This window comes from Daphnia carinata, chromosome 4 (assembly GCF_022539665.2).
Source record: "Daphnia carinata strain CSIRO-1 chromosome 4, CSIRO_AGI_Dcar_HiC_V3, whole genome shotgun sequence".
NCBI lineage: Eukaryota > Metazoa > Arthropoda > Branchiopoda > Diplostraca > Daphniidae > Daphnia > Daphnia carinata.
In genome coordinates, this window is record NC_081334.1 from 7,716,255 (window position 1) to 7,742,758 (window position 26,504).

Sequence of the window (26,504 nt, forward strand, 5' to 3'; positions counted from 1 at the left end):
GCCCTTGTGCCGGAAATGAAACCCAGTGAGGTGGCCGCTGTCGCCCCCACGTCACCGATCCGAAAGTGCCGGCATGACGAGAGAGCGCCGCCGAGGACAACGCCCCAATCTTCCACCGATTACGACATACCGTGGCGTTCGTACACGGACGCTGAGCGCATTCACATTTTGACTGTCCTGCGTCGCGACGTGGAACTCCGTCAAATCGAACTGGAACGCGTACGGTAGGACACGAAACATTTTTATTGTTTTATGTTGCCTCAACTATCCAGCTGAACCATGACCCCCAACCCCTCCCCCCACTCTCTTCTGGTTAGACTACATTATTATTAGGGTTTCATTTTGTGTGGCATCGCTTTTAAAATCATTGGAAGCTTTTGATTTATGTCGTTATCCGCGTGTTGGGTGCGCGCACAGCGGCCATTTCGTACACTGTTTTCATCCGGAAGCCGTAGGGCACAACCACATGCTTTCATATGTGTATATTTGAGATATGCAGTCGATGAATCAAAGAACTGACGCACAAGATGAAAAGGAAATCCCATCAGAAAAGAGTCATGAAAAAAATAGGATAAATAACGTAGGAGCTATAGGACTATAGAGAGCGTCGTGATCGATGTTTCGACTCCCGACCGAGACTCTGGAAGCTCCCCCACCGACCACACGCATTACGAATGCACGCAAGGCACCATTTTTGTTGACTCGAAGAAGATAACAAAAGCTCTCCCCTGTTCGTTCTTTTCTTATTAAGTGCCAGTAAACAAAAAAAAAACCGCAACGTCTTTCTTGGAATCCCAACATCCGCGTCTTTGGTTTTTCTTGCATCCATTTTTTTTTTAAGGCTAAAGGGGAGAGGCCAGGTAGATCGCGTACGTGTAAATAGCATCGTTTATATTTGATTATTAAAGGATGGACTGCGATTATTTTTATTTCTTTATTGGCGCCATTTTTTTTTCTTGTTATTCAGTACCAAGTTTTTTTTTAAACTAGTTAATCACGAAAAAGCGCACGTGAGTCATTCGCGCTTTATTACGCTATTTCCGATTCTTCGTATTTATTTTTTATTTTCAGTATGTGTACATATCCTGTATCAAACGAAGCCACGCCATTGCGTTGTTCAAAAAAAAAAAATAATAAGGGGACACAGACGCTTTATTTATATTGTCGTTTCGTTCGCTTCACAAAACTAGAAAGGAAGAACGTAATAACTCGTCCAGGTGATGGTGTGGTCGTGCTAAAGTCAGCTGTTACACACAATTGTTTCCCCCCCCCTTCCCTTCAGTGTTTTTTGTGGAACCTGCACGAATTTATTAGCTGTTGCATGTGCTAGAAAGAAAAAAAAAGCGCAAGTCCCGATATGGTTTGACGTCATGGGGCGCAAAGGGGTGGTATTATGCAGGACCCCGAAAAAAACTAAGAGTAACTAGGTCACAAGGCCGCCCACCTTTTCACGTCTTGTTTTTTTTTTTTTCAAAAGATGAACATTTTTTTTTTGTTTTGTTTTGTTTTATTTTCTGTCTGGTTGCGTTCACGGTCTTTTCGACTCATCTCTTTCTTCTTCTTCTTCTTTTTTTTCACTTGAGTGCTGGCGCTGGGAAGGTGAGCAATGGGGCGGAGTTTTTCACAATTGTAAGAAGAAGCCAAAAAAAAAAAAAAAAAATAGAGAAATCCTTCATTATCACGTCACGACCTTTTCCCTCCATCACCACCTCGAGGGCTCGTTAGCGTGTTTTCCCAAATGAAACGAAATTACGACACAGAAAGTACTTGAACCGTGTCACATTCCCGGACATTCACGAAAGAGGAGGAGGTTTCGCTTGCTCTCGAAAAAAATTCCCTTTGTGCATTACACCAATCGTGCGCGATATTTAGATTTAAAATACTGGTTTATTAGTCCAAATCGGCCGATGATTTTTTGGCAGGGTTTCTTTTGTGTCTTGTTCGTGTCAAAGACACGCACACCTTTTGACCTGCTTTTTTTTTTTTTTTTTTTAAAGTATTTTGAAATTCAAAAAAGAAAAGAAGAAGACATGAACATCCATTCGGGATTGGGCCCCCCTCTGATTTTTCAATGGCCCTTGCGAATAAAGAAGAAGAAGGAAAAAAAAAAAAAAAAACTGTCTCCTGGCCATTTTAAGGGCAAAAAGAAGGGCGGCCAACTATAGAAAAAAAAAAAGAAAAGAAGAGGGCCGTTGAAGTTATAAAAACGGAACGGAAATCACTTGCTATAAAGACAACAAACAACTCAACACACAAACAAACAACAAACGATCAAAACGCCAGACGAAGAGGTCAACAACAAGAAAAAAAAAAAAAAAAAATTATAATAATAAAAGAAGGCGAGAAAATAAATCCTGGCCTGGCGCCGGAATGTCCTGGCGCCTCCATCGTTTTCCTCCAAATATCCCGCCAACACTTGAAAAAAAAAAAAAAAAAAAAAAAAAAAAAAGATAAACGATTGCCAACATCAACGGTCCCATTCCGATTTTTTTTTGATTTTTTTTTTTTCACAAGCTTACACAAAAATTGTTGAAACATTTCGCTCTTTTACTTCTTCCGGCGCCATCAACGGATATCCTCCTCCCCGACCCCCCTCCGAATAAAAACTTTTAAACAATAAAAGAGCGTATGTAAAAGAAGGTGGACAATGTATGTAGCGCACATACCGAAATAAATAAAGAGACGGTGAGGATCATATCGGATTAACAAGCGAAAAAAAAATCCGCACCCTCGGCCCTGGATTCAACTGACGGTGCGATCAAACCGATAGCCTTTTGCTATTGGCCCCTCCCCTCCCCCTTGCCAACAGCAAGTAGATGCATCTGACCATCTATCCATCATTCTTTCGACGTGTTGTACAGGTTACACACACGAGGAAAGGGAGGGGATAGCTATGAGGGTGTGGAGGCTATTGTCGTATAGCGATTAATACTTTGTAACACAATCATCCATACCAGTTCTTTATAAAAAGATCCTTCTTTTTTTTTTTTTTTCTCTGTGTATATTCGGAAGCGATAAAAAAAAAAGATACAGAAACGCGTAAAAACTGAGAACATTCGAAACCTGTGGGAAATTGTTCGAATATTCTTTTTTTTTTTTTTTTTTTTAAAGGGAGATGAAATCGACACAGTGAATCGACATTTTTTGGGGCCTGAAAAGAGAAGAATCTCACGTTGTTTTTGTTGTTTTGTATGCGTCTTCCGAACCAGTTTTAAATTTCACCACTACCTTCCTTTTCTTTGCCTCCTATTGATGGTTCACAGTGCTGAGTATACCCTCACGACCCACCCGGCATTTCTTTCCTTTTTTATTTGTCAATAACGTAACGTGTTACAAAAGAAATCAAAAGTTTTCACGGAGGGGCGGCCATTTTTCGACCGCTTCCAATCGAAAAACGTTGCTCACATTTTTAGCCGATAGGTGCACGGTTAGGGCATAACACGAAATCGGTGGGGTTTTGATGTCATATACGTTTTCGAGGGGTGTACGACACACATAGTGGTGGTAGGGCATTATAGTGTGGTTGGATGGAAATAAAGACAGGTGGGTTGGGCTCTCTCTACACGCACAGAAATGTGTGTAGAAATGAGAGAGAGAGAGAGAGATAGAGAGAGGGAATAACCGCTGCGGGGCAACTTGCAGCTCCTTTTTTTTTTTTTTTTTTTTTTTAATATATTTTACGGGAGAGAGAGAGAACTTTAGTTGCTGACTGGTTTGCTAGCGTGGCTCTTCTAACAAACGAAAGAACGGAGAAGTAGAAGAAGAAATAAAAAAAAAAAAAGGGAGACTCATGCTGCATTCTCATCTCGGCTCTCAGTCAAGCTCGCTAGTGTTTGTCGGCCGCTCCTCCGTCTGCCTCGCTGCTGCCGCTGCACAGCCTCAACAAGAGATTATTTATATATATATTTTTTAAATATTCATCTTGCCCTTTTTTGATTTTGTGGAGTGACAATCCAAGACGAATCGCAATCATGTTTTAAAAAGAAACAAGTGCTGCGCTATTTCGCTTCAAAAGATTTTGTTCACATCGATACGCACGGGAGGGAATATTATTTGACGTCCACAACAAAGAACGATGAGGTAAAAAAAAAAAAGAAAATTTCGTGAATTTATTTTTTATTTAAATCAATTGTTTCGTGTAAAAAAAAAAAAAAAAAAAAAGTTCAACAAGTGGTTTTTAAAAAAATGGGAGGGGTCTCCATGCCGTGTGTGTCTCGTTGCTGAGGTCATCCATTAATCTCTGTCTGAGCTCAGTTCCCTCTTCTTCTTCTTCTTCTTGCACCGCACTGGAAAAAAAAAAAAGGGCAGGAAGTGCGCCCCTGTTTTTGTGGCATTCATTTCTTCACTCACATTTTGATGTCACTCATTTCACTGCTGCGTGCATAAATCCAACAGACTTTGATTGAAAAAAAAAAAAAAAAAAGAGAGAGAGAGAACCTCAAAAGAATAAGGAGAAGCTCACGTAACACAAGCGAGTTCAACGTATCCGCGAATATATACAGTATATATATATATATATTTTTTAACCTTAATTTCCTCCCCGCCTCGCTCGTCCCGCTTCTGCCGAATCGACGGCCGGAGGATGTCAGACATTCTTTGCCTTCTTAAAAACCGCTCACGTTCTATTGTCCCGAAGAAAGAAAGAAAAAAAAAAAAAAGGCCCCCAAATTTTGCGCCATTTTCTTTGAAGTCGAAACGTACACACAGACACACAGAAAAACGAGTTGTAAATTTTTTTTGTTTTCAAAGGGAACACGCTCACGTTCTCAAAGGATAAAAAGAAAATGTGTGTTTGTAAACGGTGTTGACATTAATCCGGGTCAAACTCTAGCCAAATAAAGGATCGCTGGGGTACACCACGCTATTCTAACAGTCTCTCTCGGCCCTTTTTTTTTTTTTTTTTTTTTTTTTTTTTTTGCTGATTATCTCCTATTCAGCATAGTATACAAGACATTCTTTTTTTTTTTCCAAGTCTTTCTCTCTCTCAGTCCAATCCTTTTGTTTTTATTTATTTTTTTTTTTTTACGGTTTTGGAAATGAGTCGGAATGCGGGCTAAACAACTGAAACGAAAATTACTAACTAGCCCCATCACACGAAACGACATTCACCGAGTTCGAGTCGATGAAACACCTTGATTTTTTTTTCTTATTAAAAAAATAAATAAATGTTATTTAAGGATAACCGTTAACCTAGATTTTTGAATTTTTTTTTTTTTTTTTTTTTTTTGGTTGTTGTAACCCCTTTGACGCCCGTTGTGAGGTGTCTTTTTTTTTTTTTTTTTTTTTTTTTTTTTTTGAGGGTACAGCGTGCCATAGGGCTACGTTATACAGGTGGTGAGGGCCCGTGGGCCTTGCGTACCGCAACAACCCGAGGGGAGGGAATCTTTGGTACAGCAGCAGCACACGCAAAGGGGGCACGCACGAACGCCTGCCATTAGCATCATTCCATAGAGTACTATTGAAATCACGAAAAAAAAAATCAAAGAAAGAGAGAATCCTTGAAGAAGAAGAAATATAGAAAACGAAGAGAGAGAGAGAAAGAGAGGCCAACTAAAACTTGTTGATTGATTCGATTGCGCCGTTAAATGTGCGTGAATGGTCCTCTGTTTTTTTTTCTTGTTGCTTGAAAATAGAATGATCAAGCCAGCTCTCTCTCTCTCTCTCTCTTTGCAGTCTATCTCTTCTCCGCCCTTTTTTTTTTTTGCGGTTCTTCCACCAATACACACAAACAAAGCAAAAAGATTATTTTCAAGAAACACGACACACAACCTTGGCCTGTATAGAGTTAAGACGGGTTATATCCATCGTTTATTTGTGTTTTCTTTTTCTCTTGTGCTTTTCATACGTGGCGGGACATTCACGTTCTCAACCCAAACGTGAATTACTCTTTACCTCGTTCCTTTTCAATATATTTCGTTTTTTTTTTCCATTTTTAAGAAGCAAGGGAGGTGGAGCCGTACGACAATCGCGCACGTCTAGGCAAAGTGAAAGTGGCGTGTATGTTTTTTTTTATCATCTTCGTTCGTAAATGCTCCGTCTTTTGTGTGCGCATACGAGAGTTTGAACGAAAATTTCAAAAAAAAAAAAAAAAAAGTATGACGCCGTGAATGTTTTCGAGGTCGAACGAGTCAGCAGCAGCATCCCACCCAAACGATTCTTTTGCATATACGTTTTGGGCTGCTATCGTCAAGGTGTTTTCTTCTTCTTTCTTTCTTTCTTTCTTCTTCATTCCACCTTTTATTTTTCTCTTTCGAATATGCATTTTTTTTTTTTCTTCCGTCTATTCCCTTTTTTTTTTTTATTTTATTTTCTTCTGCTGGACTTCTGTAAAAGGCGTTTGCATTGTGCGCAGAAGGGGGGGGGGAAGCAACGGAGGTTTTTTTTTTTTCCTGGACGCCCCGAAGCGGCTTTGCAAGTTTGTTTTCAGCTCCCTCTGCTTTTGCCGGTTTTTTTTTTTTTTTTTTTTTTTTTTTTATCTTTTTATTATTCCGTTCCTTTTTGCTGGCCGGGCCATCAACCCACGCAAGTTCGGAAAGAGCGTTCGCATTTTTGATCAACTTTGATGAAGAAGAAGAAGAAGAAGAAAACGTTGCCTTCTTCGGTCTACCGTGTTCGTCGTTATGTGTTTTTCTCTGGCTGTGCGTTATATCATTTCAGGATTCATTGACTGATAAGAATAACTTTAGAAAAAAAAAATAATAATAATAATAATAATCGAATGGGAAAGAGAAAAAAAAAGGAAAAATGTTTAAATGTTACATTCATCATCTGCCCCGAAGCGCCTTAAGATGGCGAGCTTCTTCCGCTTAAATCATTTTCTTTTTCCCTTGCACATATACATGTCATCGTTCGTTCGAAAGAACGTAAAGGTTAACATTCGAAGGAATTCCAATTTGAACGTACCTAAAAAGTACGGACTATAAAACGAACGAAGTCCTGTAATGACGTAATCAAGTAATATATACACCAACTTGCTATATTTCCGTAGCGAATTTGTATAAAACTGTTCACATCAAGTCGAGCGTCAATAATTCTTTGAACGAAAGAGGAACATTCAAAAACTTGATGTTGTTCCCTGTTCCATCGTCCCCCAAAACGAAAATAATGATGTTTTGCGGAAGGGCCCATATTTGTTTAGCCGACCACGCACACAATGACGGCCGGCCAAACAGGAAATGTAATCCAAAGTGTCGATGGATAAGATCCCTATTATGCAGCTAGACCTTGTTGTACATCTCCATCTGTGTGTGTTCCACCGCCATTGTTGATCAGAAAGGGAAAAAAAAAAATGTTCCAGGTAGTACACATGTACCTGAATTTAGGCCCCTCTGATAGATCTACCACAATCACACGAGTCATTTTTTTTTTTCACGGTCGATTGAAGATGATCCTGTTATTATTTGTGCCCTTGATTGATGATTGACAAAAGACTTTCATTTTATTGATCTTCGTTGGTTTCATTTTTTTTTTAGCCGTTTAAAGACGGAGCTGCAGTTCCTGAGGAAGAAAGGCGCCCTGAAGACGTGCACGACAGAGTCTCAGGCGGTGACAATAGCGGCTGGAACAGCCGCCGATCCTCACAACGGACGATGCTGCGCACGATGTCGGACCGGCCTCGGCCGCATCATCAATCGCGGCGCCCTCTGCAAATCCTGTCGCCAGCGGGTCTGCAAAGCCTGCCGTGAATACAATGTGCCAAAAGCTTCCGGTTCCACTGGCGGCACCGACTGGGTCTGCACCGTTTGCTACAAAACAGCGTGAGTACAAAAACATCGCGGCCAAAAAATAATGAGTTGAAACATGCGCCCTAATTAAGTCCCTTTCTATGTGTACATCGGTCGGCTTTTGTCTGCTCGACAAACTTCCTCAATTAGCGAAGAGTGGGGAGGGGGGGGGGGATGCTCTTACAAAATCGTGCAACGGTTCAATGGTATGTCTACTATATCCATCGCCGTGTTAGAGTTGGACGGTGATACGAAGCGCGTCCGCATTGAACCCATCTGCCATTTTAGACGAAAGGGGGAAATAATGAGTCACGAAAAAGCACTTCTCGTCTCAAATGTATCGAAGGAATTTTGGTCTTGATTCTTTTTTTTTTTTTTTTTTTAAATTGGGAATTGACGCGCGAGAGTGCGATCGAAAAGTGATGATTAGAAGTGGCCCTTGATTTTTTATTTTGTCAATTAGAAAGCAATTTGACTATCGCGTTTTATGTTTTGCGTGGCTGCCATTTTTGTTTTTTTTTGTTTCAGCGGAATACCTTAAACGAAAATGTTTTCAAGTGAAAAAATAAACAAAAAAAAAAAAAAAAAAACGCACAAGAAAGGAAAGTCAATCAAAAACAAAATAGGAATAATCGCAGAATCAGTGGAAACCGGTTCGTTTCTTTCCTGCTAGTCTTATTGGTTTTAGCCAGAAGAATCAACGAAAGGCGGCCTTCCCCTCTAACGGTTCGCTGTCAATTTTAGTTTGAAAGGGAACAAGAAATACGGACTGATTTACCAGGAATCCCTCAACCTACACTGTACGGCCTGAAACGCTCGTTTCGTTTCACGGATAAGGGAGAAACTGTTGCAAACGAGACAGATTTTAAGAATTCATTTTTTTTTTTCCACTAGACGGCTTACGTACGTGACAGGTAAAACCCTTTTGGGTTTTTGTTTTTCGGGGTACGTTGCAACGGTTCAACCCGTTCTACGAGATTAAAATTTTTTTTTTTTTTGAAAGAAAAATTATTCGTCTGTAGATGTTAGAAGAATGCGGCGGTTAAAAAACACGAGAGTATATAGAAAGAGAGAGGGGTAAACAGGTCTCTGTAGAGGTTGCATATTGGCCCGCAGCTCTTGCCCGTCTGCCGAATAACGGCCCTCATCTCCCGCAGGCTTTTATTTTTCTTTTTCATCTTCACGTTTTTTTAAAAACCCAGCCGGTTCTTTCAACTTCTTTACAACATAGTGTAATATTTGGTAATCGTGAAAAGAAGAAGAAGAAGAAGACAGACACCTACAGGCCAGGAATGTCTGTAGAGCCTCTTTTCTTTTGTAACAATCAGGGTCAAGTTACGTATCGATTTATAGGGGGGGGGGAGAATGTTAGGGGACATTAACCTATTGTTGTCGTCTATTTTTGGCCTCGAACGAAATAAAATCACTTGGCTATTTAACGAGTGTATGAAGAAATTGTAGAATGCTGGGAAATCATCGTCAGCTTTCTCAGGTTCGCTTTTGATTGTTGGAGGGACACTGTTCACGCGTGAAATAATGGAAAAATGTAAAAAAAAAAAACATTTGTCTGTTGTCAACATCAGTACATTGTGCCAAGTAATATTTTATTCGTTAATTATACATGGCCGCGTGAATTTTTTATTTTTATTTTTTTTTTTTTTCTTTTTTGAAATTTACCGTCTTTTGCGTAGAAAATCACGACGGCGTGTGAAAGTTCCGAATCGGGCTGGACCCAACTACCGGACAACTGAGAGGAAAGGACGTTCATAAATATCTTAACCATTTCCCAAAAGGCGGAACTCTCACACATACCCACAAAAAAAAAAAAAAAAAAAAAAAAAATGGGGGAAGCATTTTCATTTTTTTTTTTTTTTTCTACGTCATTTCGTTCCAGTAGAAAAAAAAAAACTCTCTCTCATCCCATCAAGAATTCCCCATTTTTTTTTTTTTTTTTTTCGTGGAAGCCATTGACTTCGATCGACCGACTTGCCATTCCCGGCGTTCATTTGTTGTCATAGTTATTGTGTCTGGTCGATGTCCTTCATCAGGCATTCGGTTAGGACGAGGCCATTATTCACAGTTACATCGAACTTGCATACAACTTCCCTCCTTTTTTTTTTTTTTTTTTTCCCTATTATATTCAACTCGATTAAAGAAAAAAAAAAGGGAAGTAAGAAGAAGAAGCAAAAAAAAAAAAAAAAAAATCAATCGTTCAATCATGGAAAATGCGACGGCAGCTGTTAACGTTGCGTACCGCGAAACTAGTGACGGGTGACAACGATTTTTGATCGACGTTTTTGAATTCTATGATCGTCGATTGACAACATAGCGGTTGAAGAAAGCTTCGCCTATCCACACGCTTGGTTAGCCGGGGGATTTTCATAACAATCACATCGGCAGGTATTTGCGGTCTGGCCCCGTATGCGAGATGCGCATATGTTACGCTCGTTAATGCGCGTACACAAAGTTCCAGCTGGAAAATATGAACACAAAAAAAAAAAAAAACAACAAAAGATCCAAGGAGGAAACAAACATGTTCCAATACTTCCCACGGTTTAAATATTTGATTGTTTTTGTTTTTCCTCTGTCCTTTTTTTCCCTGATAATGAGCACGTACGTCAAAAGCATCCGTGTGCACATTTTAATGGCCTTACGCATCCGTATGGGAATTAGTCTACATATTTTTTTTGTAAATACTGTATTTACGTATGCCATTTGAATGCGTTTAAAAACGCGTTTTGCTTATTAGGTTTTCCTATTAAAAAAAAAAAATTAGTTTAACTTTTTATTTTTATTTCTCTTGAAAAGCAGATCGGTGGAAGCGGCTACGGGTGAATGGATGAATTCTTTTATACGACGGCCTAGCCGGCAGCGATTCAGCAAAGATGGGGTCGATGCTGGAGACATTGTGGCCAGGGGCATCCGACGCAGCTGGACAATATCAAGTAAGACTATATCCCAAATCTTAGATGTAGTACATCGTGTTTCCCCCCTCCCCCCCCCCCCCATTCGTATGTCGGGAGAAAAGAAGGGAAAATGAAGGCGGGCAATCATCATTTTCTTTTTAAAATAATCGTATCCATTAACGCTATAAAAATTCACGCTTCAGCCAGCGGTAAACCGTTTCTACTGGAACGAAAAAAAATAAAATAAATACAAATCTAGATCGCAGGGCTACGTGGAACTGAGCGGAAAAAGCTACGATCTTATGATGGATGATGGCTATGTGTTATTTTTTTAAATGCACACAAACCAAAAAAAAAAAAAAAAAAAAAAAAAAGAAAGAAGAGGAAGAAAGAATTAAATGCGTGGCACTATATTAACGAGTTCCATTTTGAATTGCATGAGAGAGCGTCAGAATATTTTTTGATTATTTATCTAGATCTTCATTTGTTTCTTTGGGGGGGGGGGTGTCGTGGGGGCAGAGGCGGGATGAAGGTTTAAACAAAAGGGCGTTGGTCTACGTGCGTTACGTCCCTTTGTTCTCTTAACTAATTGGGCATCCGGAAGCACTTGTAATCTCCATTCTCTTTGGCCCCCTCTCGGGATTTTCTTTGAAAAAAAAAAAAGAGAGAAGATCTTGATGAATTGACTCGGATGGCGTGACTTGGTCCCATTTTCTTAATGTGGTTTTCCTTATTTTTCTCTACCGCCCCGTCTCTGGTGATGGATCATAGATCCGTCCAGCTCGAAAGAAGAAGGAGGCATTTCGACGGAACGGGTCCAAGTTTACCATCAACAACAGTCGCCACAGCTGCACCGCCAGCGATCGACGATGGCCAAACAACAACAAGAGCAAGGAGCCGGCAATAAGGCGACGGACGACGAGAATCGACCTCCTACAGCTGCAGGTGCAGGAGGTGGAGGAGGCAATGGCGGCCTTGTGTGGGAGCCTCGCGATCCGCCGCTCCAGTACAGCATCATCGCGCAACAGCAGCAACAACAGCAACAGCAGCAGCAGCAGCAGCAGCAGCAGCAGACGCACAATCACGGCGTGATCAAGTCACGCTTGGAGCCGAGACGCTCGGCCAGTCTTTCCCAGGCCGATTTGGTCACCTACGACGGGAAAGTGCTCGGCCGTCTCCATCCGCACCCGAGTCAATCACCTCAGCGTCCTCCGCCGCCGCAAGAATCGGCCGCCAATCGCTACCAAGAGTATTACGAAACCAAGTACGAAAAACCCGTCCGGCGCGGATTAACTCCCGACGTCGGGCCGGGCATGGGTGGCCAACAGCAACAGCAGCAACAGCGGGGCCGGCCGATTCTACCTGGAATCGATGTCGACACCATTTGGAAATCCAGATGGAGATCGACGTCGCCTCCTCCGGCGCCCGTCGACGATTGGCTGCCCATCAAACCGCCTCAACTCGCCTGGGCCAAACCCGTCCAGCTGCCGGCCATGGTCGAATTGCGGAGCAGCAGGAAGACGTCGCGGATACCCCTGCCGCACAATCCGATGGCCAATCCCATGGCCAGGAGCATGTCCGGCGACATGGATCACATGATCTACCTGGAACGGGACCTGCCGGCCGACGCGCGGGTCATGTTCCGCGAGAGGACGCGCAGCATCGACCGAGGCCTGGCGCAGCACCACCACCACAATCAGCATCCGCATCATCAGCACCATCCGCGCATGGCGTACAAAACATACGAGGAGGAACTGGCCGACTACCACGGCCGGACGGGCAGTGTCGATCGTTTAGCCAGCGGCAGTCATCGAGGCCGGCCGAGAACCATCCGAATGGGCACGCAGAGCCATCAAGTCGGACGGAGCGTGCCGGCGTCGTTGGAGCGACGCCACAACGAAGATCGCTCCAGTAGCCGCAGACGGCCGGAAAGCGGAGATTCCAGCAACTCATCCGGCACGCGTCAGCAGAGCTCTTCGCGAAGGGGAAGCAGCTCGACGGCCGACGTCAGCAACGATACGGCCGGCGGGAAGTCGGCCTCGCGGAACAGCAACGTCAATCGCGTCTACATCGACGGCCAACATCAAGAGCCAGAGCCGGTCGTCTTGCGCAATCCATCCTCGTCCGCCATCCGCGTCACGATGACGGACACCCGATCGCTCAAACGGCCGACAAACAACAGAGGCGGACAATCTCAGGCTCATCTGCATCAGATGAGCGAATCATCGACGATGCCGCGGATGAGCAAACGGCACGGCCTCGCCCACAGCCCGCACCGAGTGATGGGCGTCGTCCAGCCTCAACACCATCACCACGCTGGAACGACGACCGTCTACCTGGCTCAAGATCAAGAGTCGCAACAAGGCGCGCCGTCGTCTGTCCGCCATCACGCCATCGAGGTGGAGCCGCAGCACGGCGCCTACCGCAACAAGACGACGACCAAGCGCATCAAGACCGACGCCGATGGACAAGGTAAAAATAGCGAACCTACGTTTATCCATCAGCGTCATGCTCAGTTGCCGCACTTGTTCTTTCACTTGTCACCCATCCAGCAGACCGTATTATAATCGCTTTTCAACTAAATGTTTGCAACGCTTCTCGCTTTTCTTTCCCTTTTTTCTTCTGCATTTTTCGAATATTAATTCGCACGTTTTAAAAAGACTGAATCTCTTTTCGCGATAGAATACACGACTCACGAATTTTTGTGTTTTTTGCCTCCTACGCTTCTGCCTCGTTTAACAATTCGCAGAATGTGCGTGTCTTGCTCATTACCCGCCCCCCCCCCATCCCCTGCCACTTTTAATTCGACCTGATTCTTGTGATGGGCTCTCGCTCGCTTGTGAAAAATGTGTGTGTGTGCGTGATTGCGCTTCTGCTATTGGACTTTTGGTTTTTTTTCTTGTTTTTTTTTTTTTTTTTGTTTTTTTTTTTTTGATGAATATTTTTGTGCGTGTCACCGGGGGTTCTGAATGCGATGCCTTCTTTTCTCTGTCCGATTCCTACCTTTTTCTTTTGTTTTTTTTGTTTTTTTTTATCTTCCGAAATTTTTCTATGTTTGATGACAGACGTGACTGGAAACTAATCCTTCGGAGCCGGAACTGTGAAAAAATCTTTTGAAATTTTGTTTTCTTCTTTTGCCAACAATTGATTGCTAACACTACTTTACTACTACTACTACTACTACTACTAGCATCACAACTGCTGCCATCTACCGTTGCGTCTTCTTCCTTATCGTCTTCCACATGATAGACGCGCACACACACGCAATCCAATTTTAATTTTTTTTTAAATAATACAAACAAACAAAAAAAAAAAAAAAAAAAAACATTCATACAAAACTGACTAAAAAGGAGACACGGGTTGTTGGACGCTTTATTTGATCTTCCCTTCCATTTCACTCTTGTTTACAACGCGTTTGTCATCACTGGTCGTGATGATGGTTGATATGACGAGGAACAAGAAAAAAAAAACGATCGGATATCGATTCGAAAAACATCGATTGTCCGAAATCATCAAACCGAATCGCCGTTCTATATCAATTCGCGTGTTTTTTGTTTCGTTTTATTTGTCCCGATGTTGATGTCCCGATTGCGTACAAAAATATCAAAGGTCAAAAGCCATCGATCAAGAAGGCCGTCGTCAGTCCAATCAAGAGGACAACAACGCGGACAACGGAGGACAGGATAACGCTCACCAAAGAAGTGAGGGAAGTGGGTAACTCTAGCAATACGTCGAGAATCGCGACGGTGGCGCCCATGTCGATCGTGACGGCCGAACCGGCGCAAATCGTCGTCGATTACGGCGACGGACGTGAAGACGAGGAGGAAGGCTCGGTCATGACGATGATGCAAGACGCGTCCGTACAAACCAGCGAAACGGGCCAAGATTATCAGGAAACGGACGACGAACGAAGCGACGTGACGGTTCGACAGAGGAGGCCTCCGGAAGAGGAGGAAGAAGACATGGGCGTCGGTGCGGGTAGAGGTGCAGGCGGGTCGGACGAATCCGACGGCACCAACGAAGAGATTTCGCGTTGCACGAAAAGGACGAATCGCGAACAGCAATCGAGCGAGCAACGAACCGTGACGGCGCAGAGTCAAACGTACCCCAACAGCAGCGACACGGCCAGCGAAATCGGCGGCCTCCTGGACAGCGATAAAATGCATCCGGAAGGCGACGATTACAAGATCGTCTTCATCAGCTCCGACTCGTCCAAATCCGGCGATTCGCTAGAGGGCAGTTTCGACGAGATGGCCGGCGAGCATTTGCACAGCCATTCGCGTCAGACGTCCAGCAGCATGCACGACTCCGAGTCGGCCGCCGGATTCATCGACGAAAGCGACTGGGATTTCTTCGCCGCTAGAGGGCAGCAGCAGCCTCAACCGCCTCTTGCCGCCGTACCTATTCAACAACAACAGTTACCGGAACTGCAACAATTGCAAGCTACTAAACCGGCATTACCAGTCACTGTCACCAACACGGGCACTTGTTCCAGTTCCGGTTCGGCTATCGTTCGTCTGCGTGGCGTAGCGACCACGGATGACAGCAGTCAACGGTCATCGTTCGGCATCGAGTCGCCGAGGACCTTTATGATGGATGATTTCAACTACGGCTGGACGAGTGCCGATGAAACAGTCAGTCAGCGCGGGTCAACCATCGACGATTGTTTACCTTGGTCCAGCATGGTGACGTACGCCTCCCGCCAAGTGCAGACCGACTTCGACGCTAGTAGTGTCAGTGTGGATTTCGAAGCCGAAACGTTCAATTCCGAGTACGAGAGCATGAGCCATTTTATCAGAGACGGACCACCTCCGCCACCTCCTCCACCGTCTCACATGATGACGGAACATTTCGTGCCCATTTGGCAGGTGCCGGCCAGTTCGCGTTCCAGCACTCACAGCCTTCATTCGCTTCTCAGTGAAACGACGGCAACGAATCAGAGCTCTGCTGGTGGTAGTAAGCTTCGGAGCTATTTCAGCCGTTCTGATTCCAAAAGATCCAGCGGTGAACGTTCGGTGGAAGAGCTCAGCTATCACGATCACATCCTCTCGCTTGAACCTACCAGCAACAGCTTTATTTCCAGCTTGTATTCTCCAGAAGGAATGGCTTTGCCTGGTTTCCAGGAATACCGTGATCGAATCTTCACCGAGATCCAGGCTTATACGGCCAAAGGTGACTGGAACTTGACGAATGCCATGTCTTCTCCGGTTCCCAGTTCACCAGAACTACTGCGTAATACGACACACCGACAGGGCAATGGCCGACCGGGCAGTGGCAATTCCAGTTGGCTAGCCGGTCCCCTGCTGGGCAAAATCAACAACACCTATCGAATTCGACCGACAGGTTCGCGAGTTGCGGTTGCTCCGGCCGCCAAGAGGTGGCGCTGCACTGCCTCTGGTGACATTTCGCCGCCAGCTGTTCATGCAAGCGAAGTTTCAGCATCTGCGCCACGAATCGACTCGGTCCAACTGAGTCAGCAGTGTAGCCACGCTTTACCCGACCAGCAGCTTCGTGCTAGAGAAGAAAACGGACACTTTCACTTGAATGGTCAGAAGGGCAATCACGCCAGTCGACCAAGCACCAGCACCAACACCAACAACATTCGTCTTCCATCTCCGTCTTCCCGAGTAGAAAGTCGTAGTAGTGCTGCCTTAGTGCCCCAATCGATACAAAGCAGTGCCGCCCCTATTGATAATCAAAGCACAACGTTCGTGACAGTGAATCAGCATCCACCAGAGGAGGTAACATTGCCAGTCCATTCCAGTTCGTCCCAACAAAGCTATACCAGTGATCATTCATTACTGTGTGTAGCAGAAGCTGCTGCTGCCAACACATCGGTGCAAGCAAATCCAAGCCTTCAACGAAATCTGTCCAGTCAACAAGCTCAAGTGGTTGAAAGTAGTCCACCTTGGAAATCTGGGCCACCTCATCGTACACAAACACCTCCTCCTCCCACACTCCCACCACCAGCAGCTGTTGGCGACCATTCATCGTCGCCACTGTCTTCAGCCATCGACGGCTCAGTGGCCATCGTCGCCAAAACGAGTAGCAATGCTACGAGCGCTGGGGGCCCGTACTGCCCCCCTTTCCCTTCGGTCGCCACCAGCACCACGGCCGCCGCCGCCGAGGAGCCGATGGAGATTCACGACGACGACGATGTAATCAGCCATTGTTGTGCTCCGCCGCTCTCAGCCGCTTCCTGCCCCCACATTAACAGCCCCCGGGCGCCCCTACCGCCGCCAGAATCAGCTGGCCTTGATTCCCCTCCTCTGACTCCTCTCACACTGCAGCCGCCCCTTTCTCCTGGCCCAGTTGCTGCACTCACTGGAACGTCTGACGGGAAAAACGAAGACGAAATAGAAGAGGACATTGCCCAACTCGGGCCCGAGTGTCCATTCAACGTCATGCCTCATTTATATTCCGTCAACGGACATCACGAAGATGATGGAAATAAAGAAGGGAAGGAAGTGAAATCCTTTGTTGTGGCCACCACCACCGCCACCCAACCGAAAGGGGTAGAAATAATACGGTCAGTTGTGCTACATCCCAATGACACAACTCTGGTAGCCTCGGGTGCTTCGTTCGCCCCGAGAGCTCCCTGGCAGCAACACGAGCAAGACGTAACGGCAAACGACAACCACGACGACCAACAGGCACACGGTGCGGCCAACCAAGGAGGAAAAATAGTCGAAGGCAACGCCATGTCCAGCCCGGAACGGGCCTCTTCATCGTCTCTGTTGACACCGCCATCCAGCAGCAACAGCAGCTCACGTTTCGAAGTGTTAGCAGCCGAATTGTCTTCTCCTGCTGGCCTTACTCACAACGAAGGCAAGGGTCGGCCACTTCGCCTCTTGAGCTCCGATTCGGATGTGACGGAAACGACTAGCGGTGACGATGACAGTAGCAACGGAGCTGGCGGCGGATTCGACACAGATTCCCAGCAGGAGACCGTACTAGGAGGTCTGAACAGCGCCGCCTACAACGACCTGCGCCAATTCGCCATCAAACAATCGAGCAGCCAAAAGGAAGTGGCTGCGACTGTTGCCAATTCAGTTCCATTGGATCCACAATCGGACACGGATAGTTCCAGTTCCATTAGCAGCCAACAACCGCCAGCGAAACGAAGCAGCGGCGGTGGGAGTAGCGTCACTGCATCGCCAGTCCTTAGCGACGGCCGGCTAACGCCGCGCAGACAGTACACCAGCTACGTTCTCATCAAGGGTGGCAATAGCGGAAAGACGAGCAGCGGAAGTAGCAGTGATCACGTGATTAGCGACGATGAGAGCGGCGTGACCGTCACTCTTCCCAGAGAGCCCGTAACGGCGGCGTGTGTCGTCGAGGTCCCAGCGCCGTCGCCTACGGTAGTTGATTGGACGGCCGGAGAAGGAGGCGGAAGCGATTCGGAAACGAACGAAGAGTCAGGCTCGTGTGTCACGATATCTGGCAATGGCGTCCTGACAGATCACGATTTGGCTACCAGCGACGAAGACGATATGAACAGCGAAACGAATGGCATGTCGTCGAAATTAGCCAAGTATTTTACGTATGAACTGGAATCGACCGCTGGCTACACGGCCGATAATTCTGCCCGCAAACAACCGGTCGTTCACCGCAATCCAATTGAAATGCGATCTCCTTCTTCGCCCGATCCTTACAGCGGCCTTAACGAACGAGAAGAACTGGATGAAGAAGAAGAAGAGGTCAGCCTCACATCCATAGAAGATCAAGATGCGTCTCAGGTAAAAATTCATTAGTTCTTGCCACCTGATTTACTTTCTAGAACTACTATTTATTCTAGAACTCTTGTATTATTTAGTTAGTTTCTCGGTTACGTTTTATTAGGAGTTTTAAAACTGGGTTTGAGAAGGCTCCCATTTCGAAGAATATTTTTTTTAAATCCTAATCAATTGAGAATAGATTAGGATGTTTGACCGGCGATTACAGTCGATTTTTGACTAATTTTTCGCAAACGATTAGAATCGATCAAATCGTTAACAAAAATTAGTCAAACTCTTAATATTCCTTATTCCTTATCGTAGTAATTGATTGCGAGACAGTAGGATTCTTCAGGCAATCAATAAGCCATGGGGAAGTGTTGGTGGATTCTTGTGATCACTCGCTGACTAATGTGCCTGAACATGGGCTGATTGCCTTGGAAATTATTGACCGTTCCACAGGAGTTGAGACTTGGAACAGGAATTACAGGATTCAATTCATTATTAGCTTGATCTTGTTTGTTTACTTGAAAGTTTCTACCTAAGCTTTCTCGAGTAGTAGTGCCACGAACACGAATAGTGTTATCGCGACAACAAAGGACATGTGAAGAAATTGCTTAATCTTTGCTAACGATTTAATCGATTTACAATTGAATATGAAACTTTATTTTATTTTATTTTATTTTATATTATAATAATCGTTAAGAAAAATTAATGATTATAATCGTTGGTCAAATATCCTAATCGATTCTTCAGGAAAGTAAACATAGTTGATGGAGTTTCAGTATGAGGGATATTCCATATAAAAAAAATTGCATGCATCGTCAGTTCGTTTTTGAATATCCTATTTGAATTAGGCTGTTTTCAAAAATGATAGCATAAGTAATTCTTTTAAGTATTCAAGTCGGTCAATCAGGTGGCAATAACTAATGTTTTACTACAGTCTCACAGCATGGAACAAGAAACGCTTCACTACGAGTCTGATCCGTCCGACTCTCGTTTGGATTCCATCAACGACGACGGAGAGTCGCTCTACTCCGAATCCGGCGCCTCCTCCAGCGACGAAGTCTACATGGACCAGGAAGAGGAGTTGAGAGGTTACAATCAAAGAGCCATCGACTTCACTTTGCACACGATCCTGGAGGAGAGCTGCGAGGAGAGCGACGGCGGAGGAGAGAGGAGGTCTCGAATGGGCGGAGACCGTCGCAGCAAAGAGCCGTCGGAACTGGAAAAGTATTTCACTCAGGGTCTCGGCTCCAACTCGAACGCTGGTGCCCACGATCAGGATGGCACCGGCCCCAAAAGGAGAACGAGTTTCGCCAACGAAGAGAGCGAATACAGCGACACGTTCTCCGAGACGTCCAGTTCCATCTACTCGGAAGGCAGAAGCGGTGGCGAAGAAGAAGATGAAACCGATCCGGTTGAACTGGCGTCATCGCGCCTCGAAAAATATTTCCGCACCAATTTTCTCGGCCTGGAAGGTGCCGGTGGTCACGGCAACAGGTCAGAAATGTTGGGCCAGCCCGGAAACAACACCTCGTCAGATGGAAGCGAAAGCGTTGGCAGTGACAGCGAAGGGCATCCGAGCCCGGAGCAGCAACGCCGCAAGAAGGTGATGAAGACGCGCGGCCTACGAGGCCATCAGATGCAAGCCGCAGATTGGAGCCGATCGAGTCTTGTTGGCAGCGACCTCGATGACGGTGGCCAGTCCGACAGTCTCTCCACAGATCCCGATTCTCTGCCGCTGGACAGCCTTCACGATCATTCGCTGTCCTCGTCTCCATCCGGAGATGATGTCGACGACGACGATGAGGAAGAAGAGGAGATTGTCATGGAGAAGACGGACGGCCAGTTTGACACCATCAAGCGGCGTAAGAAGAAGCGGAGCGCCGGCGACGCTAATCAGCAGGCCGTGGAGAAGCAGATGGCCATCATAGAGGATCAGGCATCTTTGCAGCAGGTGAACAATTGATTTTTAGCACGCATCGATGAGACGGACAGATTCATTACTCTACTCTTTGACTGGATAGGCTAACGTTACCGCTGACGATATGGAAAAGACCCTGGAAACTGTCAATGACCAAACGAAGAATCCGCAAGAGCCTCCACCGGCGGCTGTCGTTGCCGATGAGATTCAAACTGCCGCCGTTGCTGTCGCTGCCGCACCCGCTTCCGCCGGCGGTTTGGACCCTAATTGCCCGCGCAAGTATCAGAGCCGCGATAGCGGATTTGTCGGCAGCTGCGACGACCTGCTCAACGACTCGCAGAAGGGCATCCGCCAGCGGCTGTCGTCCGAGTCGGGCGGCAGCTCGGACGGAGCTACCGACGAAAAAACGAAAAAATCCGCCGCTGCATTGGCACCTTCCGCCGACAACGATTTCGCCGGATCGAACACAACGTTGGTTAACAAACCAGACGAGAGCGATTCGAAATCGGGTAAAAGCGTGGGAAGTAGCGGCTCTTCTGGCGACCACGGCGGATCACTGACGTCCACCTCGCAGTCGTCCAAGAGCGGCAAACTCAGCCGGAAGGACAGTTTCAACAACTGGAGCTCGGACGAGGAGACGAACCTCATGATGAACAAGATGCGAGCCTTTTTCCGCAACATGGTCTCTGGCGGAGGAGACGGCGGAGGGGAGAAGGTCAAGCCGCCTCAGTTGGTCGTTTTCGAAACCGAGTTGACCCGCCTCATGAAATCCGTGCCGGGCATCAACGACCAGCAAGTCAAGGAGATTGTCGAGTACCTGAGTAGCGAGGACACGTGGAGTGACAGCTACGACTCTTCCGACTACACGAGCAGCGACCTGGAAGCGGCCGGAGCCGTCCTGGACCAATCGACCTTATTGCCTGAGCTCTTGGGCGCCGACAGGTCGGATCTCCAACAACAGATCTCGGCCAGCTGTCAGGAAATCATCGAGAAATTCGATCTCGACCGGAGCCCCGACGGATCGCATTTGCAAATCGACGCCGTCGGCTCCGCTCCGTGGCTTCATATGGGCCAAGTTGACGACGCGAGCAACTCTCTTAACAAAGAAACCGCCTTCGTTTACCAACGACTTGTCAATTCTCTGATGCGTTTGAACAGTGGACCAAAGCAGCCGGCCACTAGCACAACAGCGTCATCAGTGGCACCTGCCACAGCTGGACCGAGCTCGGAGGAGGCTTCCACTAGCCAACAACAGCCGCATCAAAACTCGCCGCCCATGATCGCAAAAGTCTTGCATCACATTGGTAACCGTCTCGTGGCATTAATGCACGAAGTCTCAGCCAGTAGCCCGGACACGACTTCGCATTCCGGCAGCCTGGACGAAGATGCACAATCCGCCAGCCGTTTGAAAGAACTCCGATTGGCTGCTCACTTTGAACCGGTGACCTCCAGTCCACGTTTGCCAAAGGTAAGCCACATAGACCTAGTTTCACACGTATTCGATTTGACAATCGAATGTTTCTTTGATTTTTCTTTTCCAGGTCGGCCGTTTGTACGTCAGCAACAAAGACCATCACAGTTGCGATGATAAACGATCGCTATCGACCAGCATCGACTCTGAAGACACTCCAACCGACACGGAACAGTCGCCCGACTCGTCGGACGACAGCCGGAATCGCAAGAAGAACGGCGACGCTTCCAACAGCAACATCAAATACGGATTCGAGAGCTTGCACACTTATGAGAAACGGATGTCCTCCTCGTTGCCTCCTCAATTGGTAGCCATTGAGCAACAACAACAGCAGCAGCAACAACAACCCCGTAGTAGCAGCAGCAGCCTCCGTGGAGATGGATTCGCTTCTCTTCCGGAGGAGATCAGCCGCAGCAGTGGCAGTTTCATTAGCGGCGGCTCTCGCAGCCTCAAAGCCCGTCTCGCCGAACGTGCCCGAACACTCGAGGCCGAACGGAGACGGATGGCCGAGGAGCAGCAGCAGCAACAACAGCAGCAGTTGCAAGAAATGAGCGTTTCCGCCGCGGCCGCTGCCGCCGTTTCCGTCGAAGAAGACCCCGCCGACGAGGATCGTTTCTACAAGAAAGCTCGCAAACTTCCACGCTTTTCCCTATTCGCCCGGACGTCGCGAGAGAGCGCCAACAGAGAGGCTCTCCAGTCGTCCAGCAGCGGCGTCTCGGACATTGCCGAAGAGAAGGAAGACGAGTTTTCCGGCTGGCGTAGCAGTTTCGAGTCGGCCATCGCGGCCGATTCGCGGACCAAACTCTCTTTGGAAGCCAAAAGGTACGTTCACATTGAAATGCTTCATTTTTCTTTGGCTTTTCATCTGTAAAACTTTGTTGTTGTTTTTGTTTACACAGGCGGAGTGCTGGATCGGCGTCATCGAGCGAGCTGTTTGCAAGCACGGGCGAGTTGCTAGACCGAGATTCTTCACGCGGATTGCGTGTCCGCGGTGCTTCAGCCGGCCACTCGTCCAAGTTCTCGCTTCCGAACCTTCTCGAGAGAGACGCGGTGCGGATGGCCAGAGAGCGCGACAGAGAGCGATCGGCCAGCAGCGACGTTTTGCTCTCGACTTCACCAGCAGCCAGCAGCGCCATGCTCTCCAGCGTTGCCGATCAACAGAGCGGAGACGGCGAAGATGAGGATGGCGGATGGGATCGTTTGGTCATCACCCGTCTCTCTTCCAAGCGCCGTTCCAGCGTGCCGGACACAAGAGAAGAACGGGGAAGCGCCGAGGCGTCCGAGCCGCGGTCCACGACTCTGCCGCGCAGCGCCACCGCTTTGAGCGCCGTGGAGAACGAACTCGACTTGGGGTCGAGCTCGTCGCCCTCCATTTCTGCCTCGACGGCCGGCGTCAAGAAATCCCTTTCGCTCTTGCTGAGTCACACGGCCAGCAATTCCGCATCGGAGACGAGCCTCAACACGTCAAACGATGCCACACCAGTCCGTTCGGCCCGTTACAGGCCTCCTGGATTCCGAAGCCACACTACAGCTTCACCGCATAACCACCAAGTGGAAACGATCCCCAAAACTCCTCAGCGCAGTAGTACACCTCAACGTGCTCCATCTGCCCCCAGGCTGGGTGCCGAATCTGTCACCCCGCGTTCGTCAGGATCGGCGGCCTCCTTATCCAGTCGGCGGAACGTTCGTTCCATGCTAGCAGGTAAAATTTTTTGTGAAAATTTCTTTTTTTTTTTTTTTTTTTTTTTTTTTTTTTCAAACGGAACAGCTGGTGCGCGTTTGTTTGCGGTTGCCAAAATGCGTTCGACAGATGTTCCACGCCGAATTAACCACAGCGTCTTTTCCTTCATTCGAATTGAGAGATTTCGCAGCCGTGGGAATCACTGCTAAACTTTTCGACGCAATCTACTTGGTTCTCTAAGTTTATTGATCAATCAAGGTGTTCTTTTCCCCCCCTGCAGAAATAACAATTTCCGCTCATGCGCTTCACGTCGCGTCTCACGTTATTCTGACCTCGCCGGCTTCCGTTTGTTGAATTTTAAACAATGGGATTGTGAAAGGGGAAAGGGGGGATTGACCAACATGACAAATAACACGAAACGAAAACTGTAGTTTACGCCCACCTCTTCCCCGGTTTAGATTCCGGCGTTTGACAAAATGGAAAAGAAACCACTGTGCGGTTTTTCTTTTGGGGGAGATTTGAAAGACCTGAATTTTCGTCCATTACGACTTTGGCTTGGAAATTTGGTTTCCTGTACCATGAACGATAATAGCAAGCAGCTCAAACGAACAGAAACAAGGTTTCTTGAAATGGTGTTAGTTTTTGGGTGTCAGTCGTACACAAATGACTTACAAGACGTTCATTCAAGAGTCTCCGGAGTCGTCTCGTCGTACGTGGAAAGATTTATTTTACAAATATTGTTGCTGCTGTTGCGCACGTAACAGCAAGGTCAATGATTGCGAGGCTGTTGCTTTTCGGATGAGATCCCCCCCAAAAAACGTTTCGCAAACGGAAGAAATAGGGCAATCGTCACACGAAAACAAGCGCCGTCATGGGGGTTATTATAAGTATTGGTGTTTGGTTTATTTTGAACTATTTATTTAATGGCACATACATCTTTCTATCGTTTTTCGTAGATGAGAGGAGAGAACCATACTCGTCGAGTCCTTCCTTTGTCCGGGAGGGTCTACGTACGAGCGTAGCCAGCAGCGCGGCCAGCGGCGAGTCCTTCTCCAGTGTATCAGCCTCTGATACGCTGGACGATAGCGAATTATCCGTCACGACAGTCAACAATAAAGCCCGCAGCGCTTCTCTTTCCGCACTTGGCGTAAGTATCGACGTGATTATTAATTGCTCCTTCGTAGATGGCAGCCAAAGAATGATCAACATATCCTGAATTGTTTGCTTCATTTTTTTTTTTTTAGACTCGCAGCGATTCTATGGCCAGCGTCTACTCGGCTGCAGGTGAGGCCCGTTACGGTACAGTGGCCGTCCGTGGAGAAATCCAATTTGGCTTGCATTACAATTACCGCCAGACTGCCCTAGAAGTTTTCGTGAAACAGTGCAAAGACCTGGCCCCTGTAGACACTAAGCGAAATCGATCAGATCCGTATGATAAATGCTCAAGTATTCGTACTATTCGTTTTCTTAATTCATGTTTGTCTAACTCCAACAGGTATGCTAAAGTCTATTTGTTACCTGATCGCTCCAAGAGCGGCAAAAGAAAGACCAAAGTCAAGAAACACACTCTATCACCGATGTTTGAAGAAAATTTGAAGGTAAGATTTTCTTTTTAAAAAAACGTACTTTGAAAACATTTTAATAACGTCCATGTCTATTTGTCCTTAGTTTACAACATCGCTTTCCGATTTGGAAAATCGAACACTGTGGCTTACCGTTTGGCATAGTGATATGTTTGGTCGTAATGATTTCCTCGGTGAAGTCACCTTACCACTCGCAGGGCGAATCTTTGACGACCCGACACCACATTGGTATCAACTCCAAGAACGGGTAATAATCAGATTTAATAGAAAATCTACCGTTATTTCATTGAAAATCATCCACAATGTATTGCGTTTTATTACAGTCTGAAATGATTGAGGATCCCGGAGTGATGCCGCTTTACCGCGGCGATATGATTGTTGCGCTCAAATACATCCCGGGTGAATCCTCACCGACCAAAAGAACAAAGAAATCAAAAGGAGCTCTACATGTAATAATTAAAGAGGCCAAAGGCCTTATCCCTGCTAGACCCAACGGAAACATTGATGCTTTATGCAAAGGGTAGGAAACCTACAGCGCAATGGGTACACGGAAAACGCTATATCCAAGTATTATTCTTATAGGACACTTCTGCCCGAGAAGGGTAAAACCACGAAACACAAGACCAGCATTTGTCGTAGGACATCGAATCCTGTTTGGAACTGCACCTTCATTTTTGACGACATCACTCATCAAGAATTGAAAGAGCGCGCTCTAGAATTGGACATTTGGAATCACGACCGGTTGGCTACTAAAGAGTTTCTTGGTGGTCTCCGACTCAACCTTGGCACTGGTGCGAAATTCTATAATATTTTTTCCCTGCCGCCTTTTGTTTATAATGTTGCACTGTTTCAGGTTTGTTCCAAGGAAAACCAGTGGAGTGGATGGATGCCAGCGGCAAAGAACTAACGCTCTGGCAAAGTGTCGTTGAACGTGCCGGATTGTGGGTAGAGGGTTCCGTGCCCTTGCGCACAGCGATGGAACGTCCATCTGGCGAGTAGAAACACTACGGGTACATCGAAGAAACAAGACATTTTCAAACGCATTAAGGTGTCACTCAAATCCCGTGGCTTATGCCTAAAACAAGTGGACACAACAAAATTGGGCTTTAGAAGAAACGACCATTGAATATTCCCCGTGCGAAACATTCCATTCGCAAATAATAGTGAAAAAAGACAATATTGCATTCCGCATCCATTATTCCAAAGCCTTATCAAGAAAAACAGTCTTAGCGTTCGTCACGGTTAACGAAAAATAAGTGAATTAGCAATGCAACGTCGCGAGCTGTTTTACATTACAGCCTACTCTTGTTGTACATAAAGAGGCGAACATTTGGTCGTGCCATTTGCAATATTACCAACTTCCATCCGTTTTTGTTCTGACATTTACACTTATACTTCCTAATGGAGAAATCTCCCTTCTAACTGATGTTTCCGCCTCTTCAGCTCTTCCCCTACCCTCAACTTAACTAGAACGTGTGTGCCCTTTTTCCGACGTGC

General features: G+C 46.4%; 1 protein-coding gene across 2 annotated transcripts; it reads left to right on the forward strand.

Moving 5' to 3' along the window:
* On the forward strand, positions 1-26,452 carry LOC130687520 (mucin-19-like). 2 transcript variants are annotated; one of them, XM_059495086.1, is made up of 16 exons: positions 1-224; positions 7,473-7,757; positions 10,533-10,669; positions 11,402-13,102; positions 14,240-18,369; positions 19,289-20,305; positions 20,376-21,740; positions 21,814-22,565; positions 22,643-23,445; positions 24,381-24,571; positions 24,669-24,853; positions 24,920-25,022; positions 25,093-25,254; positions 25,331-25,527; positions 25,590-25,798; positions 25,861-26,452. In XM_059495086.1, the coding sequence occupies exons 1-16, from the start codon at positions 16-18 to the stop codon at positions 26,004-26,006; spliced, it is 11,592 nt and encodes a 3,863-aa protein (XP_059351069.1). In that variant the 5' UTR covers positions 1-15; the 3' UTR covers positions 26,007-26,452. The 2 variants fall into 2 exon arrangements, with proteins under 2 accessions (XP_059351069.1, XP_057366684.1); XM_057510701.2 differs by having other exon boundaries at positions 10,536-10,669.
* Positions 26,453-26,504: the final 52 nt, after the last annotated feature.

Coding starts and splice junctions, on each gene's coding strand:
- LOC130687520 (XM_059495086.1), top strand. CDS start 16: ATGAAACCCAGTGAGGTGGCCGCTGTCGCCCCCACGTCACCGATCCGA. Junction 225..7,472: donor ATCGAACTGGAACGCGTACG/GTAGGACACGAA, acceptor TTTTTTTTTTAG/CCGTTTAAAGACGGAGCTGC. Junction 25,255..25,330: donor GGTATCAACTCCAAGAACGG/GTAATAATCAGA, acceptor GTTTTATTACAG/TCTGAAATGATTGAGGATCC.